The 16,813-nt window shown below is 42.7% G+C and overlaps 1 protein-coding gene across 4 annotated transcripts in view; it reads left to right on the forward strand.

Annotated features, from left to right (window-relative positions):
• Positions 1–16,813, forward strand: part of ESRP2 (epithelial splicing regulatory protein 2) — a 67,578-nt gene that overhangs the window by 38,524 nt on the left and 12,241 nt on the right. For all 4 annotated transcript variants that reach the window (XM_026714120.2, XM_087940540.1, XM_026714119.2 and 1 more), the window contains 7 exons: positions 1,774–1,884; positions 3,554–3,686; positions 5,187–5,229; positions 5,976–6,277; positions 11,051–11,272; positions 13,574–13,772; positions 16,366–16,585. In XM_026714120.2, coding sequence (XP_026569905.2) covers positions 1,774–1,884; positions 3,554–3,686; positions 5,187–5,229; positions 5,976–6,277; positions 11,051–11,272; positions 13,574–13,772; positions 16,366–16,585 — 1,230 coding nt within the window. The remainder of the gene's footprint in view (positions 1–1,773; positions 1,885–3,553; positions 3,687–5,186; positions 5,230–5,975; positions 6,278–11,050; positions 11,273–13,573; positions 13,773–16,365; positions 16,586–16,813) is intronic.

The raw sequence follows: 16,813 nt of genomic DNA on the forward strand, positions 1-16,813 counted from the left end.
GTCCCTGGAGCCTGGTTTTAATCTTATTTCCAGCCTTTTATTCCCAGGAGAAAAACAAGGATAGCCAGGAAACATCCTCACTTATCTCAAGCTTTGTAGAAAATCCAAAGTATGGGTCTTTGGGTCACCATTTTTGCTATCTTTATATCCCTCCCCCCCTCCCCTTCCTAAATGCCAAATATGATAAACATACCATTTCTTGGAGACAATAAGAAGGGCGACCTTGAGAGCAATAGGCAAGAATTTAGGCTAAGAGGCTGAAGCATTATTTAAGCTCTGGTTGGGGTGGGGAAAGATAATAACCAGAAAACAGCTGAGTCAAAGATCTCCCTGATTCGTAGGGTGGGAAACTTAAAGTACCTGTCAGATTTTCAAGATTGTGTAATTGTAGTTTAGCTCAATGCAGTGTCATTCTGTTCTTCTTGTGGAGTTGATGTTTTGGCCTGTTTTACCTGGCTGCTTTGACGTACTTGGGCTTAAGTCTTCCGGTGTCATGCAACACATTGGGCTAAAGGTTTTCTCCAACAATTTTGGATTGGTTTCTGCTATAATCTGTGAATATTATTGCAGTATATATAGGCTGTGCACGTACAGGAGTTCATATTTTCTCCGTTTACTTTTAATGTTGACAGTAACATGGGAATTGGGGGTTCAGCAGAGGGATGGCATGAGGGTCTTGTGGTCCACCAGCTGCCTGCAGAGCTGGCAGCAGAGTCGGACAGTGGGGAGGAACATGGGCCAGTCTTGGAGTCTGGGGAGGGCTCGGATGAGGGATCTGCATCCGACACAGACATGGGGCCAGGGCCATCTGAGAGTTCTGTGCTGGCTCTGGAGCCTCCAGAATCTGGCAGCAGCGAGGCAGAGGAACAAGGGGAACCTGTTTCCGGTGTGCACTCGCGCAGAGCTGCCAGAAGACAAGAACAGTTAAGACAAAAGGAGTGACTCAGGAGTAAGGCTTAGAGATGATTGGCCCCTCCCATAAGACATAAGCAAAGGGACAGGAACCTTTGCAGGAAGCAACTTTGTTCATTCTGGTTGGTTTAAAATCTGAAGCTCCATGACTTTGTGCTCTGTTTGGCCTTGTACAGCTAATTGGCAATTTAGTCGTTGGCAGCATTTCAAGGGAGATAAAGGTGCGTGCTTATCAGCCTCATCCTGAAAGACTGTGGCAGACTTCTGTTGGACTATTCATCAACTGTTTGGGACTCATTACGGGCTATGAATGCATATAATTCACAGCTGTTGAAATGAAAACAAGGTCTTTGGGAGCAGCTTGCGATTGTTACTGTCTCAGGAAGCCTTGGTCAGAACAGAGGGAAACAATTGTCTCTGTGTTACAATGTAGTTTTACAATTTTACAGTTTGTGTTACGATGCAGTTACAGTAAACAGGTAGTCCTCGATTTACAATCCTACGTTCATTCGAAGTTACAAGGACACTTAAAAAGTGACTTATGACCAGTCCTCGTATTTATAACTCTCAAAGCAACCTGGAATTATGTGATCCCAATTTGTGACCTTCCCAGTTGGCTTCTGACAAGCAAAGTCAATAAAGGGAGCTGGATTCACTTAATTGCAAACATTTGCTTAACCGTAGCAAAAAGAAAAAAAAAGCTCATAAAACTGGATATGGCTCATTTCACGACTGCCATGCTTACCGATGGAAATCCCGATCCCAATTGTGGATGTAAGTTGAGGGTTGCCTGTGGTATGGTGATAAAGAATTGTGTCAGATTAATTGCTGATTTGTATTGTCCTCTCTTTCTTTTTGTAGTAGTAAATCAGAAGTGGTGGACAATGAAACGGTCATACGTGCCCGAGGGCTCCCTTGGCAGTCTTCGGACCAAGACATAGCTCGTTTTTTCAAAGGCCTTAATATTGCCAAGTAAGAAAGTTGTCTATGGAACTTCTCAATCATCCAGGTCATGGTGGTCCCAAAGGTGCTGTTTTTCCAAAAGGCAACTGGGCTTTCTTGGTGTTTCCGTTAAAAAAAACTGTTCACTTCTTATCCAAGAAGAACTAAAAGAAGCTTCTTGGATGAGGAGCAAAATGCTTTCAAAGAAAACACCCAAAGAGTCTAGTTGCCTTTTGAAAAAATAAACACTTTGGGACAAGGAAGAAGGATGGGTCAGTGCTGTTTCCAGATGGATATCCATTTTACTTTTCTGTTGCTTGTCTTCTGCCTTGATAGTCTTAGCTATAAAGGATTCGGGATGAGATTTTTATACTTAAAATTTGGCCACCCTGAGAAGTCAGTGTGGACCACAACCTCCTGAAAAACATGAACAATTGCTGGATGTTGTCTTTATCTAGAGCCATCGCTATTAAGACCAGAATGTTATTATGTTCAGCTTTCTGTGGAGCCAAGATGGAGAGGGCACTGGTCGTTGTTTCTTCAGAATCTGGAAGGAACAATCTCTTCTAGATTAGGTACAATCAGAAAGCAATAGAACGAACTGACTCTACATTCAGCCCACAAATTCCATTTTGGGACTGATTTCAAGCTGCCGATAAGGTCCTTGTGCTGTAACAATCTGGCTCACGTTTTGTACTTTCTCAGTGCTTTGCCACCTCCACATTTTATAATTTGATGTCCTGAAGAGTTCAAAGGCTTTTTTTACAACGCTTCAAGTTGTTTTTGGTTCATTCTAATTCAGCGAACACAAAGCTGTGATCTTGTTCATCAGTTTGATTATGATTGCTTTTTATAGGCTTCTGGAAGTTCCAATTCTTTGTCCTGTCCCTCCACACTCTCACCCACTCATGATGGTCCCAACATAGTAAAAGAGCAAATTTTAGCTTTTACAAAGTTAAAGGTAAAGGTTCCGCTCGCACATATGTGCTAGTCGTTTCCAGCTCTAGGGGGCGGTACTCCTCTCCGTTACAAAGCCAAAGAGCCAGCGCTGTCCGAAGACGTCTCCGTGGTCATGTGGCCAGCATGTTTAAATGCCAAAGGCACACTGAACACTGTTCCCTTCCCACCAAAGAGGTCCCTATTTTTCTACTTGCATTTTTACATGCTTTCGAATTGCCAGGTTGGCAGAAGCTGGGGCAAGTAATGGGAGCTCACTCCATTACACGGCACTAGGGATTCGAACTGCCGACTTCTCTGATCGACAAGCTCAGCGTTTTAGCCTCTGAGCCACCATGTCCCTTTTTACATAGTTAGAGAAGCTCTATTTCCTCACCAGATACTTGAAATGGAACATCTGGAGCTGAGAGAATATCACTATAATTTAAGTCTTATCTTCCTGACTCTCGCATTCATTGTCTCTTCTTTCAACAAGATGGGAGTAGCTTTACTTTGCATTCTGACAGTTCTTCCTAGTGATTTGAGAGTGCATCCCACTGATTTATAAGACATACAGTTTTATTATTTTGATTGCATTGTTATTGTATGTGGCTTTAGAGCAGGACTGAAATCTTATCATCCAAAGCTCAATTGCCTCAATAAGCTTATCCAGATCTTTAAAAAATGACGTCACTTTGGAAGAAAACTAGATGTGGTGTGGTTCATTCTCTCTGGGGGTGTCTATGTTTCCCCTTTCTTTTAGAGGTGGTGTGGCCTTGTGTCTCAATGCTCAAGGAAGGCGAAATGGAGAGGCGTTGGTGCGGTTTGTCAACTCTGAACAGAGAGACTTGGCTCTGGAGAGGCACAAGCATCACATGGGGAGCCGATATATTGAGGTAGCTTACTTAGCTATAATTGATTAATTATAAATAAAGAACTAGATGTGATATATTGGAGGGGTGCAAAGAGGATGTAGCAATAGCAATAGATTTATATACCACTTTATAGCCCTCCCTAAGCAGTTTACAAAGTCAGCTCCCAGCAATCTGGGTCCTCATTTTACCCACCTTGGAAGGATGGAAGGCTGAGTCAACCTGGAGCCTGGTGAGATTCGAACTGCAGGCAGCCAGTAGAAGTAGCCTGCAGTACTGCACTCTAACCACTGCACCACTGTGGTTCATGTAACAGTCATTTACTTGTTTCCTATATTTAAATAATTTACATGGCTGACCATCTCACCACATCTTCCTGAACAGTTGACAATGAATCAAGGCTGAGATTACGATAAAAAAAAAATCAATGTATCTTGTGCCAAGAGGCCAAATAGATCATTCCATCTTACAATCAATAATAATCACAAAGGAAAAGTCAAACCAACTAAGAGGGCTACCCTATCATCCCAGCCCAAAAGCATGAGGGAACAACAAAGTCTTTATCATGACCAGTTGGATGGATGAAGGCAGGGGTGGGTTTCTACCTGTTCTGTCCACCTCTATAGAACCGGTAGCTCTGAAGAGCAGCAGACATAGAACCGGTTCTATGTCTGCTGATGTTTTTGCCCACCCACCTGCCCGGGCTCTTACCTGACCTTTATTTCCTGCTTTTTCAACCTCAGCTGCCGAGCGAGGCACAGCTGCAGTTTAAAAAGCAGGAAAAAAGTACTTTTTCAAAGGCTGCTTCTTGGCACGCAGCACTGCTCAGCTGTCCAGGCACCAGGCTGATGACGATTTACAGGTGCGACATCATAAATCACCGAACCATAAATCATCCAACCATTAGTTAACCCTGTTGGATCCTACCCCTGGATGAAGGCCATCCAAACTCCAGCTTCTTTTACTTTGTATACTGGTCTCTAGTGCCAATAAGATTGCATTGAAGGGACATGACCATCCTGTCCTTGACCATCCTTCCGTTCTGGTGGGTCAAGGAGAAACAGTCAGAGTGATCCCACAAATAATTTGGCCCTTGTCCATACAGGGCTTTATGGTGATAGCTTAAACTATACTTGGAAACTCAATAGAAGTGTAGCGTACATTCCTCTTGTGGTGTTTTATGAGTGTTTTAAAGATTAATTAAATGTTCTGTTATATGAGTACTTCCAAATCTACAGAATAAATGTTCATCTCCTGACGTTCTATTTGCCTTGTGGAGCACTGATCTGCTGGTTCCAGGTGGTATCCCAGACCAGTTCTGGAAAGCTAGATTGATGTGGTCTACAGGAGAAGTATCCCATGGTCTTCCCAAATACTATGTCTTAAAATGGTTTTGCAGATAACTAGGTTTATAAAGAGCATCTTGGGTCATTTTAAAAACAAGTGTGTATATTATGCTCATATCACTCATCAAATATCTTGACATCTATCACAATTGTTATCTTTGCCCTTTTTTTGTTTCAGGTTTACAAAGCCACAGGAGAGGAATTTCTGAAAATTGCTGGTGGTAAGATCTTTAGGAAAACAAACTATTAAGCACGTGATTGAAACTGTACTGTGAGAAGGTACTTTTAAGTGGCTATGAGAAATAATATAAAATCTGATGTATCAAAATTTATTTTTGGTTACTCAATATGAACATTACCAAATTTGGGGTGGGGATGATATATAAGTCTCATAATTTTAGCTGTAAATAGTTAGGAGTTTTTAACTGATTCAGAGATGTAGAAAGTTGTTCCAAACAGACCAGAACGAGGAGACCAAATGTTTGATAATGTCTTTGTTGGCATGACATAACAAACTAGGTAATTGTACCTTAGCTTACTATGCTGTACAAATTCAGATTCTGTGTTTAATTTCTGTCTGGCATGTGCACCCAGAAAACTGATTCAATTTTGCAAGCTAACCACAGTTGGGTGCATTGTTTATTCATTTATTAGATTATATCTTGTCTTGTACAACCCGTAATAGCACACGTTTTGCTCACTGATTCTAATAACCCCACAACAACAACCTTGGAGGTGGATTGGGCTGTGAGGACCAGTCCAAAGTCACCCAACCAGCTTCTGTGCCTTGGGGAGGGACTAGAACTCACGGCCACTCATTTCCTCATCCAGCACTTTCATTGTTATACCAAAACCTAGAACTAGAATGAGCTCTCCATTTCAAATTTAAATTTACAATGGTTTCTCTCTGAGGGTTAACTATAAGGCATAGCCTTTCCTGTCCTTAATGATCACCTCTTCTGTCTAGGCACCTCCAATGAAGTTGCCCAGTTCCTCTCCAAGGAGAACCAAGTCATCATCAGGATGCGGGGTCTCCCTTTCACTGCAACGCCCGAGGATGTGCTCGGCTTCTTGGGCCCCGAGTGTCCTGTCACTGGAGGCAAGGAGGGCCTCCTCTTTGTCAAGTATCCAGATGGCCGGCCAACTGGAGATGCGTTTGTGCTATTTGCTTGTGAAGACTATGCACAGAATGCCCTGAAGAAACACAAGGAGATCTTGGGCAAACGCTACATTGAACTCTTCAGAAGCACAGCAGCTGAAGTCCAGCAGGTTGTAGCAGATGTTGTATTATGGGCATTTGGGTCTGTTTCACCTTTTTTTGTTCCCCATTGGGCCATCTTGGGGATAAGAGCCATGGGCAACTGGTGCAGAGATCCAGGAGCAATGAGAGTCATTTAATCCTAGAATACGACACAAACAATCTTTGGAAGTTATCCACTGATGTTCAGGGCAACGAAATGAGTTGGATGGTTTTTCTTAACTTCTCCAGAGGGGAAGTCAGCCCCACTTGGAAGACCAGGCCATGAAATCAGCTCCACAGGAAAACTCCTTTTATTGAGATTAGCTATAATAAGAGAATCTGGTATGTCTGATTATATTGTACCTCCTTTTCTACCTATTTATAATTCAGTGACAGGAAGATGGCTGCCTGAGCTATTTCTGAACATTATCTCAATTCCAGATTTAAAAAATGTTCCATCCCTTTTGCTTTGGTAATAGTTCCTACATTTTTTAAAAATATTTTTATTTGCCTTTTTCATTAATATTCATCCCAGTTCCAATTTTACAAGGTCAGTGTGTACTGGTTATATCAAGTCCCCCCCCATTTTTTTTTTACATCATAGTATGCATCCTGATTAAAACTATCATACAGGATAATCTCTTTTGACTACATAATGTAGTTCCTACATATTTTTAGCAAGGTCATCTTCCATACTCTTCAAAGAGAAAAATTCTGCCCCAGTTTATTAAGAGCAAAAACCTTTCCCCTTCATATCACCAGGAGGAATTCCTTGTGATGTCTTCACTAAGTCCTCAAATATAGTTTCCAAGCCAGAAGTGCTAGATCCACTCATTGCAGTAATCCATGCACACAGGTTTAGCAAGATAATGTGTGACCTGACTATTTTGTTAGGATTCGTCTTTCTGGTTGTGCTTTTTTGCAAAATGCTTCAAGTAGAGGAAATCATTTGATTTCATTGTGTTGATTCCAAATAGCGAATGTAATCAACCCAGAGAGGGCCAATTAGGGACCCTTCCCCGTTTATAGACTAGCAAAATAGTCTTCTCGGAAGAGAAGAGAGAGCAATCAAGGCTGAATTCCAGAGAGGCAGTTGTCTTCACCTGTTCCAACAAAAACACAAGCAAGGATCCCTTGGCACCATCTTAAACTCTGGTTGGTTCCTTGGGGCAACAGCCCTTCTAGACTGAAGGAAGATTGACCAGGTGGTCTATAATCAACTTTAGGACAATAGTGGCTCTACAGCTGGCTGGTCTCCAGTTACTTCTCTCTGGGGGTTGTCTGTTGGGCAGAGCCCAAGAGGGACTTGCTAGAAACATTACCAGTGAGATTTGAAAAGCTGGGAGTTTGTGATTGTGTGATTTCTCTGAGCTTATTTCTTTAGCCAGATGGAGGCTTTTCTTTGTGCCACGAAAGGGACTAATCTGTTGATACAGACGGAGACGTTTCTGGATCCGCTTGAAGCAAAGGCAAAGGAAGGGGCTTTAAGGAATGACCATATTACCATGGGCTTGCCTTAATGTCCAGGCATGAATTTTTTTTTTAGCTGTGGGTCACTCATTAAACTGACCCAAGAGTCTTAGGGTGAGACTTTGCAATCTACAGAGGCTTGTTTGTTTATTAAATTTATATTCTCCCATTTTGCTGTTCAGGAGAATTTCTGACCACAGACATCCTGCCATTTTAATATGAAAAAGAGATGATAGACTTAGGCTGAGCCCAGTAATAAGCCCAGCAGCTACAAAACAAAAGAACACACACAGATACAAAGACACACACACACACACATACACACACACAAATCAATCAACCAGGCCCACTTGAACAATGAAATCCTACATATTTTGCCCTTCCCAGAATGTTGCAAGTCCTCAGCCCCCCCTCCCCCCAAAGGACAATGCAAGCTGATGCAAGCCTTACTCCCTATTAATCCAGAAGTAAAGTGCTCCAATGAACCATGTTTGTGGGGGTTGCTGGGGAGGGGGCAAGAGAGGAGGAAGGAGGCCCAATTTTTTTCATAGCTTCAGCCTGCATAATCCTGGCAAGATATACACACACACCCTTAACACTGGATACAAGGATTATGTAATTAGGGGTAGGGGGAGAAATCTGCCAAAAAATAATTAAGTGGTACAATTCCTTACACTTTTATGTAGAATGAGAGCATATGCACTAAGGCAAATTCCTTCTTTGTCTAATCACATTTGGCCAATAAAGAATTCTATTTCTATTTTCTCCTCTACATTCTATGCTATGCTATGCTATTTCTATTTCTTTTTTATTTTATTTTGGAAAAACTTTATTAGCGATTAAAAAAGAAAAACACTATGTACAGTGCGTCTTAATGTTGTAGACAAAATCTGTATATACAAATACAAAATAAACCTATAAAACATATAAAACATACGTTTCTAATCAACTAAGACGGTGTGCTTTTTTCTTGGTAATGATTTTACTACTATTCATTTCTTATTTGGTAAACATTTTTAATTTAACTACTCCATTCATCAAATACATATTTTTTAAATTCCTGGTTTCTACTTCTATTTCCATTTTCTCCTCTACATTCTATGCTATGCTATGCTATTCCTTCCTGCCCCTGCCTTAATGATCCATCTGTGAGAAGTAGCGCAGGATTCAGCCCTGTGTTTTATTTTGATCATTCCTGCCCAGCACCTAACAAGGAATTCTCTACCAGGGTTAATCAGTGTTTAAAGCTCTGCTCTCTCTCACCTCTGGGTTAAGAATTCAGTGTAGGCCAGGCGGCTAGCCCATTTGGAAGTATTTTGCTGAGGGAAGCTGATCTGCTTCCTTCTTCAGCAATTAAACAATTACAGAACCAGTTCAGCTTAATGAAGCAAAGATCAGAGGGAACCTTTTCACCTTGCGTGCGCTGCAGTTTTTAAGCCGGGTGTCTGGATTAGCCATTAGCCACACTTGTTTCGGCTGGACCAGTTTATCCCAGTTGCCCTGAGCTGGCTTGCTATGGTGGATACGTTGGGGAAGGGCTGAATTCATTAGCCGAATTCAGGGTGTACTTTGATACCTTGATCTGTTCGAAAATGGTAAAAAGGGAAACGGACTCAGGGAGCGGCTGCTGGGGGTTCAGGAGAGCCCCTAGCTAAGATTCTTGGCGGTTGAGAAGAACCCCCAAATCCTACTCCTGGCTGGCCCCACCCACCCCACTCCGCCCCTCCCAGGAGTCCCACGAGACCTGCTTTGGATGCAGGTAGGTGCAAGGCTCGGGGAGGGCAAAAAACAGGCCTCCCGGAAATTCAGAAAGGCCGGAAATGGGCCCGTTTCCGACTTCCAGGGAGCCTCTGGAGCCCGGGGGAGGCAGTTTTTGCCCTCCCGGAGGCTCGAGGAAAGCCTTCGGAGTCCGGGGAGAGCAAAAATGCCCCCCCCCCCCGCCATAGTGCAGGAGGACAACTAGATCATGCCCATCGTGGCCACGCCCACCCAACAACCAGGCAGAGAACCCATTGCTAAAATTTTTGAAGGTGATTAATGGGAAATTTGAGAAAGGAGGAAGAGCGGTGCATATTGGTAAAGGATGTGTTCACCCTGGTATCTTCCAAGTAGAAAAGAAAACAGCTTGCCCCAAAATGACAGAACATTAATTCTATAAAGTAAGTTGTGTGAATTTGGGTGGAAACCTTGCATACACACGCACAAGCCATAGGTGCCCATAAAAGCAAAATTTCAGCGTAAGTGCTGAGTTAGAATTACCACCTTGATTTAGTGAATTAGTCAAGTAGAAGTTTAGTTGAAGATGAAAGGTTGGAGAAGGCTTCTCAAATACGAGCGATTCTGTCACAGGTTAACATAGGTAGCCCTCAATTTACAGCCCTTCGTTTAATGATCTTTCGAAGTTACAGCGACACTGAAAAAGTGACTTAGGACCGCTTTTCACATGACCGTTGCAGCATCACCCCATGATCACATGATCAGAATTAGGACGCTTAGTAACTGGCATGTATTTATGACAATTGCAGTGTCCTGGGGTCATGTGATCACTTTTTGCGACCTTCTGGTGAACAAAGTCAAGGAGGAAGCCAGATTCACTCAGTGTTAGCTAACTGCAGTGATTCACTTAACAACGGTGGAAGAAAGGTCATAAAACAGGACAAAATTAACAAAAGAAAACTGACTTAACAATGGTCCTGTTAGGCTATGGAAATTTGGGGGTCAGTTGTGGTCATAAGCTGAGGACTACCTCTAGAGGCTTTCACTCTTCCTAGTCCATAGGAGCTGCGGTGGCACAGTGGTTAGAGTACAGTACTGCAGGCTACTTTTGCTGACTGCCAGTTGCCTGCAATTTGGCAGTTCAAATCTCACTAGGTTCAAGGTTGACTCAGCCTTCCATCCTTCCGAGGTGGGTAAAATGAGGGCCTAGATTGTTGGGGGCAAGAGGCTGACTCTGTAAACCACTTAGAGAGGGCTGGAAAGCACTGTGAAGTGGTATATAAGTCTAAGTGCATTTCTATTGCTCTTCCTTCCTTCCTTCCTTCCTTCCTTCCTTCCTTCCTTCCTTCCTTCTATCCATCCATCCATCCAGTCAGTATTGCAGGCTGACTCTGCCCACTACCAACAGTTCAATCCTGATCGACTCAAGGTTGAGTCAGCCTTCCATCCTTCTGAGTGGGTAAAATGAGGACGCAGATTGTTGGGGGCAATAGGCTGACTCTGTAAACCACTTAGAGAGGGGCTGTAAAGCATTATAAAGCGGTATATAAATCTAAGTTCTATTGCTATATCTAAAGAGCTGTTCTCACTCTCGGTGAACTTTCTCCTTCCCCCAGGTTCTCAACCGATACATGTCAGCTCCCCTGATTGCCACTCTTCCTACCCCGATCGTCCCTGTCATCCCTCCTCCTTACACCATCGCTGCGGGCAGTGTGCGAGACTGTGTCCGCCTCCGAGGCCTGCCTTACACAGCTGGGATTGATGACATTTTGGAGTTCATGGGCGATGCAACCGGAGACATCAAACCGCATGGAGTTCACATGGTCCTGAACCAGCAAGTATGAAAGTGTTGTAATGTCCTCAAGCTTTGGGAGCCATTGGCTCCCCATGCAAGTGTTCAGCACCTGTTGTGGGTATCTCACAGAGGGGTTGTCCTAGGGGTAGAATGGAGCAACCATAAACCAGAAGGTGGTCATGACTGGGGTTTTCTTCCATCCCTACAAGAGTCTTATTGGAACCTCTCTACCATCCTCAGCTTCCTTTTGTCCTTTTTCTGGATAGGTGGACCTACTTCCAAGGAAGTGATCCATAATTGCTTCACCCCACCCCACCCTAAAAATGGGTTTGGGGTGTTTATGAGATCTGGAAGTTTTCTTGAAGCACAAAGTGCTCATTTATCTCAAAAGTTCTTTTCAAAAGGCAAGCGGACTTCCTTAGGTTTTAACCTGAAAACGTTCCACTTCCCATTCTAGAAATTTCTTCAATTCTGCTTCTGTTTTGAGAAGCAAAATTATCTCAAAGTGAAAACCAAGAAAAGCCAGTAGCCATAGACATAGCGCTCCTTTATTCTGTGTTAAAATAATAACAACATGGGGCATGGAGTCTTAAGCACCATGAATCATTGGCACATTGGTCTTGCCACCTTGAAACAGTTAAAATTGGGCTAAATTTTTTTTTGACAAGTCCTACCTTAGGCAGTTGGACAATTGGCCCATATTTTTCATTAGGAGGGAGAAAGGAAAGACTCAAAGAAACATTGATAGTTAACAGGGTTGGGAGCCATGGGAGTTGAAAGCAACTGCTGTCACCCAGCATTTCAAGAAAGTAGTTATGCCCGTTTGAAGCCAGCAACAGCCTGCTAGAATTTCTCCATCTGCTAGGAATTGCATGACTAAAGATCATGCTGCAACTTGCTAAAAATCTCCAGGGATTGCGATCTTCTCACACCTTTCTGCTTTACATATTCCAGTCTTTTTCCTAAAGATTTCTCTTCTTGATCCAAGGTTGCAATTTTCCACTTTCTACGTCTGATTAGAAATTCCCTCCCAACATTTTTTTAACTAACCGCTTGAGGACAAGATATCTTGGTAGGTTTAGTGATGCCGTCATTTGCTTCTGGATGTCAAAACACAAAACACATTGTTGAATAATTATTTTGCCATTCTGATCAGCCTAGTTGTATTTGCAAGCAGAGTTCCATAAAGTTCATCTGCTTATACAGTACTTTTGAATTAGGAGTTTTGACCTTGTTAATTCTGTCTGATAATTTGGTTCTCTAAGGAAATGTGGAACATTCAGATTTAATCCTGCCAATAATCCGTCTTGGATATCTGATGAAAATGTCTGGGAAAGCACATGGTATTTCTTTGTTTGCAAAAGAAGAAGGAAAACTAGTAGAATATCAGCAGTATCCATCTTAGCTTGTGTAATAAGATTAGCTGAAAACGATACGGAGTTGGCCAAGCTTCCCAGAATGAAATTAAAAGATAGAGACTTGGAGTTAGTCCAGGATAAACATGAATACAAATGAAAAGAACCAGTTTACTTTATGCTGCAAAAGAAAAGCAAAGGGAATATTTTTGTGATTCTTTTTTTAAATGCAAAAACACAAATAACAAAAACCTAAACCCATAGCCAATGAAACAATGGGAAACTATGCAAGTCAACTGTGGAACGTTATTATGGTTGACCCCACAGTGAGCCAGATGTTTAGATTGGATTTGGCCTTGTTATCCATCTATTGAGATCTTCTTGAGGACCTGAGAGGCAGATGTGGATGTTTGATGGTATTAGAGATATCGTCATAGGATGTCAGCTGTTCCAAGCAAAGCTGCCTTTTGCAATTGACCGAAGGTGATTTTTGTCAGTGCTGATGGTGTTCAAGTGGTGCTCCAGATATGTCTATGGAGGAGACTCTCCATCATCCAGGTCATGGTTGTCCCAAAGGTGCTTTTCTAAGAGTTTCTGGTTTTTCTTTGAAGACATTGTGCCCAGATTGTGCCCACGCGGTCTATTACTATTGGTACTACCTTTCGTTTCTTTGACCACCGTTGTTCTACTTCTGTTTGAAGATATTTGTATTTTATTACAATGATTATTATATCCCACCAAAGTCTCACTGAAACAAACACAGCAGCACAAGTTGTTTATTTAGCATATGGTACCCAATGTCAGGAAATCTACTACGCAAGACACAAGCTAGACACAATGTGCAGTGTGAAATGCTGAATGCAGGTTTGTTCCTTTCTACTTCACAAGGTCACTAACCAATATTTTTCTTTCTTTCTTGTTCTTTCCTTCCTTCTTTCCTTTTCTCCTTCCTTCCTTTGCTCCTTCCTTTGCTCCTTCCTTCCTTCCAGGGCCGGCTCTCAGGTGATGCCTTTATCCAAATGAAATCTTCCGACCGAGCCTTCTTGGTGGCCCAGAAGTGTCACAAGAAAATGATGAAGGACCGTTACGTGGAAGTCTTCCAGTGTTCAGGGGAGGAGATGAATTTTGTCTTAATGGGTGGCACTTTAAACCGTAGTGGATTGTCTCCGCCCCCTTGTAAGTTACCATGTAAGTCTCGAATCCTTCGCCTGCTCTGTGCTGCTCTCAACTCCCCCGCTGGTAGGTGCTGATGGACAGCAGAACGTGGCCCGTTTCTTTTGGGATCACCTCTGATCAGGAATCCGCTTTCTGGGATTGCAAGCTGGGCAAAAATGAGAGGTGATTGGCAGGCGCTTTTCCGGAAGCTGCCCACAGTAGGAAGGTGTCAGCGTGGGCCAATGTTTTGCATCCAGTTAACTTGTGGTGTGTTGCTAGAATCACAGTGTTGAGAGGTTTTTTGGCGGGGGTATCAAACCAAAACAGCAGCAACAACAGAGGATATCATTGGTAATACTAACAATGGGGTGTTGATGTTAAAAGAATAGAAAATGTTTTTTAAAAAGTGGCCTGGAAAATTATATCATATGCAGATTTGTCCTGAAAATTTACATTAGATTGCTTGCAAGCCACCTTTTCTGCCAAAACAGACCTACGAATGCTAGTATATCAGAGGTATTATCCATTCTGGGTTGCAAATCAAGTATGATTTTATCTTTCCGTTGGGATGGAATCATTCTTCTGGCCATCCACTATGAATAAAGAGGTCTAGACATTCATATTGTTTTCATAAATTCTAAATAATAAGATTAGAGTTAGGATTATACACATTTTTCATGCACCCAGCAACAAGCCTAAAATCTTGTTAACAGCCTGACAGATTTTATGCCTTCAAAGAAGGCATAAAATCATTTTATTACAATGATTATTATATCCCACCAAGGTCTCACTGAAACAAACACAGCAGCACAAGATATTAGTTGAAAAATCTGCTACTTAAGGAAAAAAGAGGGGAAATATAGGGTCATTTAAAACAAAACTACAAGATGTGCTAAAGGGGAACGATATCTTTTATTAGTTTTCCTTTTTTAAAAAACATGAAGTACAAGTGCCACGATTGCCTTATGGGTGAGATGGATCGGCATATAAATTTAAGAAGTAAATAAAACATGACCGGTAGTTCTCGACTTACATCATGGCATCCGATCAAAATTTGGGGCTCTTGGCATCTGGCATGGTGACATTCCCAGCTGGCTTCCAAGCAGCAATGGGGAAAGCCAGATTGATTTAACATCCATGTGATTCGCTTAAACAACAGCAATGATTTGCTTAACAACTGTAGCAAAAAGAGGTTGTAAAATTAGCCAACAACCACTTTGCTTAGCAATGGACATTCTGGTCCCAATTCTGGTTGTAAGAGGAGGACTACCTATATGTATAGGTAGTATATAGCCAGGTCCCTGCAATATGTTAAAACTGCAATTCCTAAAGTTTCTCATTTATTGTTTTCTTTCTTCTAAGAACCAAGAGGCATTCTGGGCTGCAGGTTTCCTAGTGCTAATAAACTGATCAGGATCTAATTGGCTTTAAATCCACTATAAATAAATGTCACCTTTTTGCTGAATTTCAGTAGCTGCCTTTGGAAGCCTCTCTGCTTTGTCCTGCCCTGAGATTAATGTTATTTTAACCCAGGGAAGACTTAATCTGCAGAGGCTGCCTGTTGTTATTGAAGACCGAGAGTCTCTAGGGAGACAGGAGTTCTAACAAAAACCAAGGAGGAATGATGAAATCCGTTGGGTTTACAGAGCCTGTGGTAAACAGTATCTCTGGTTGTGTTGAGTGACAATTTGTGACTTGGCTCTTTTGATGGAGGGAAAGGAAGGAAAAGGAAAGGAAAGGAAAAATGGGGAGAGGAGAGGAGAGGGAAGGGAAGGAAAAAGGAAAGGAAAGGATGAAAGGAAGGAAAGGGAAAGGAAGGGGAAGGAAGGGAATCGGAAGGAGGAAAGGAATGGAGGAAAGGAAGGAAAGAGAAGGGAAAGGAAAAGGAAAGGAAGGGAAGAGAAGGGAAAGGAGGAAAGGAAAGAAAGGGAAAGGGAAAGGAAGGGGAGGGAAGGGGAAGGAGGAAAGGAAAGGAAAGGAGGAAAGGAAGGAAAGGGAAAGGAAGGGAACTGGAAGGAGGAAAGGAAAGGAAAGGAAAGGAAAGGAAAGGAAGGAAAGAGAAGGGAAAGGAAAGGGAAAGGAAAGGGAAAGGGAAAGGAGGGGAGGGAAGGGGAAGAAGGAAAGGAAAGGAGGAAAGGAAGGAAAGAAAGGAAGGGGAAGGAAGGGAATTGGAAGGAGGAAAAGAAAGGAAAGGAGGAAAGGAAGGAAAGAGAAGGGAAAGGAAGGAAAGGAAGAAATTCTGCCAGTCTACATCTTGTTTTAGGGTCGGCTTAAAGCTCAGAGTAACACTGCAGGAAGACCGATCGTTGCTGCTTTCTGATACAGAAGAGATTATACTCCTCTGTTTTGAAATTGGTACAGTTAGGGCCTTCGGATGCTTGCCTTGCCATTCCAGCGAGACACGTTTGAGCCCAGAAGCGAAACCTTGGAAAGCCTTAAAACGATGACTCGGAATACACTAAGCAGACCAGGGCGCTTTGTGGGAACTGTTGCTTTTCCCTCCTAGCTGATAGGCATCCCCGAGCCCCTTGTCCGTCTATTTTTTTTCCCCAAAGTCAACGGCAGCTGCCCAGCAGAATCCCTGTGGCTGACTTGCTCCCTGGTTTGCTTTATCTTCCCACTTCAGGCCTTTCTCCTCCCACCTACGCTGCTTTTCAGACAGCAGCCACCGCGGTCATCCCAGCAGAAGCTGCTATATACCCATCACAAGCCCTCTTGCCTCCAACCAGGACTCAACAAGCTGCAGCTGCAGCTGCAGCGGCTGCAGCAGCTGTCACTCCAGCTGTCACTTACTACCCCACTCAGGCGGCTCAACTTTACATGAATTACACCGCTTACTATCCCAGGTACTATTGAACGTTGGCGCATGACTTTTCTGCTACGTTTTTGGGACCCAAGCTTTGCAACTCGTTTCAAGTTTCAAGTGTCCTTGGGTTTTTTTTAAGTTTCTAGTCCTTGCAGTTCTTGAAATGCATTTGTAAGATGCTTAACATTTAAGATCTCAAGGAATGGAGAGAACTGATAACTGTTGATTCAAGGTCCAGGTGGGATGAAGTTCTACCTCTGAAGAACGT

Source organism: Pseudonaja textilis, chromosome 11 (genome assembly GCF_049901715.1).
Source record: "Pseudonaja textilis isolate UNSWEBS1 chromosome 11, rPseTex1.2, whole genome shotgun sequence".
Taxonomy (NCBI): Eukaryota; Metazoa; Chordata; class Lepidosauria; order Squamata; family Elapidae; genus Pseudonaja; species Pseudonaja textilis.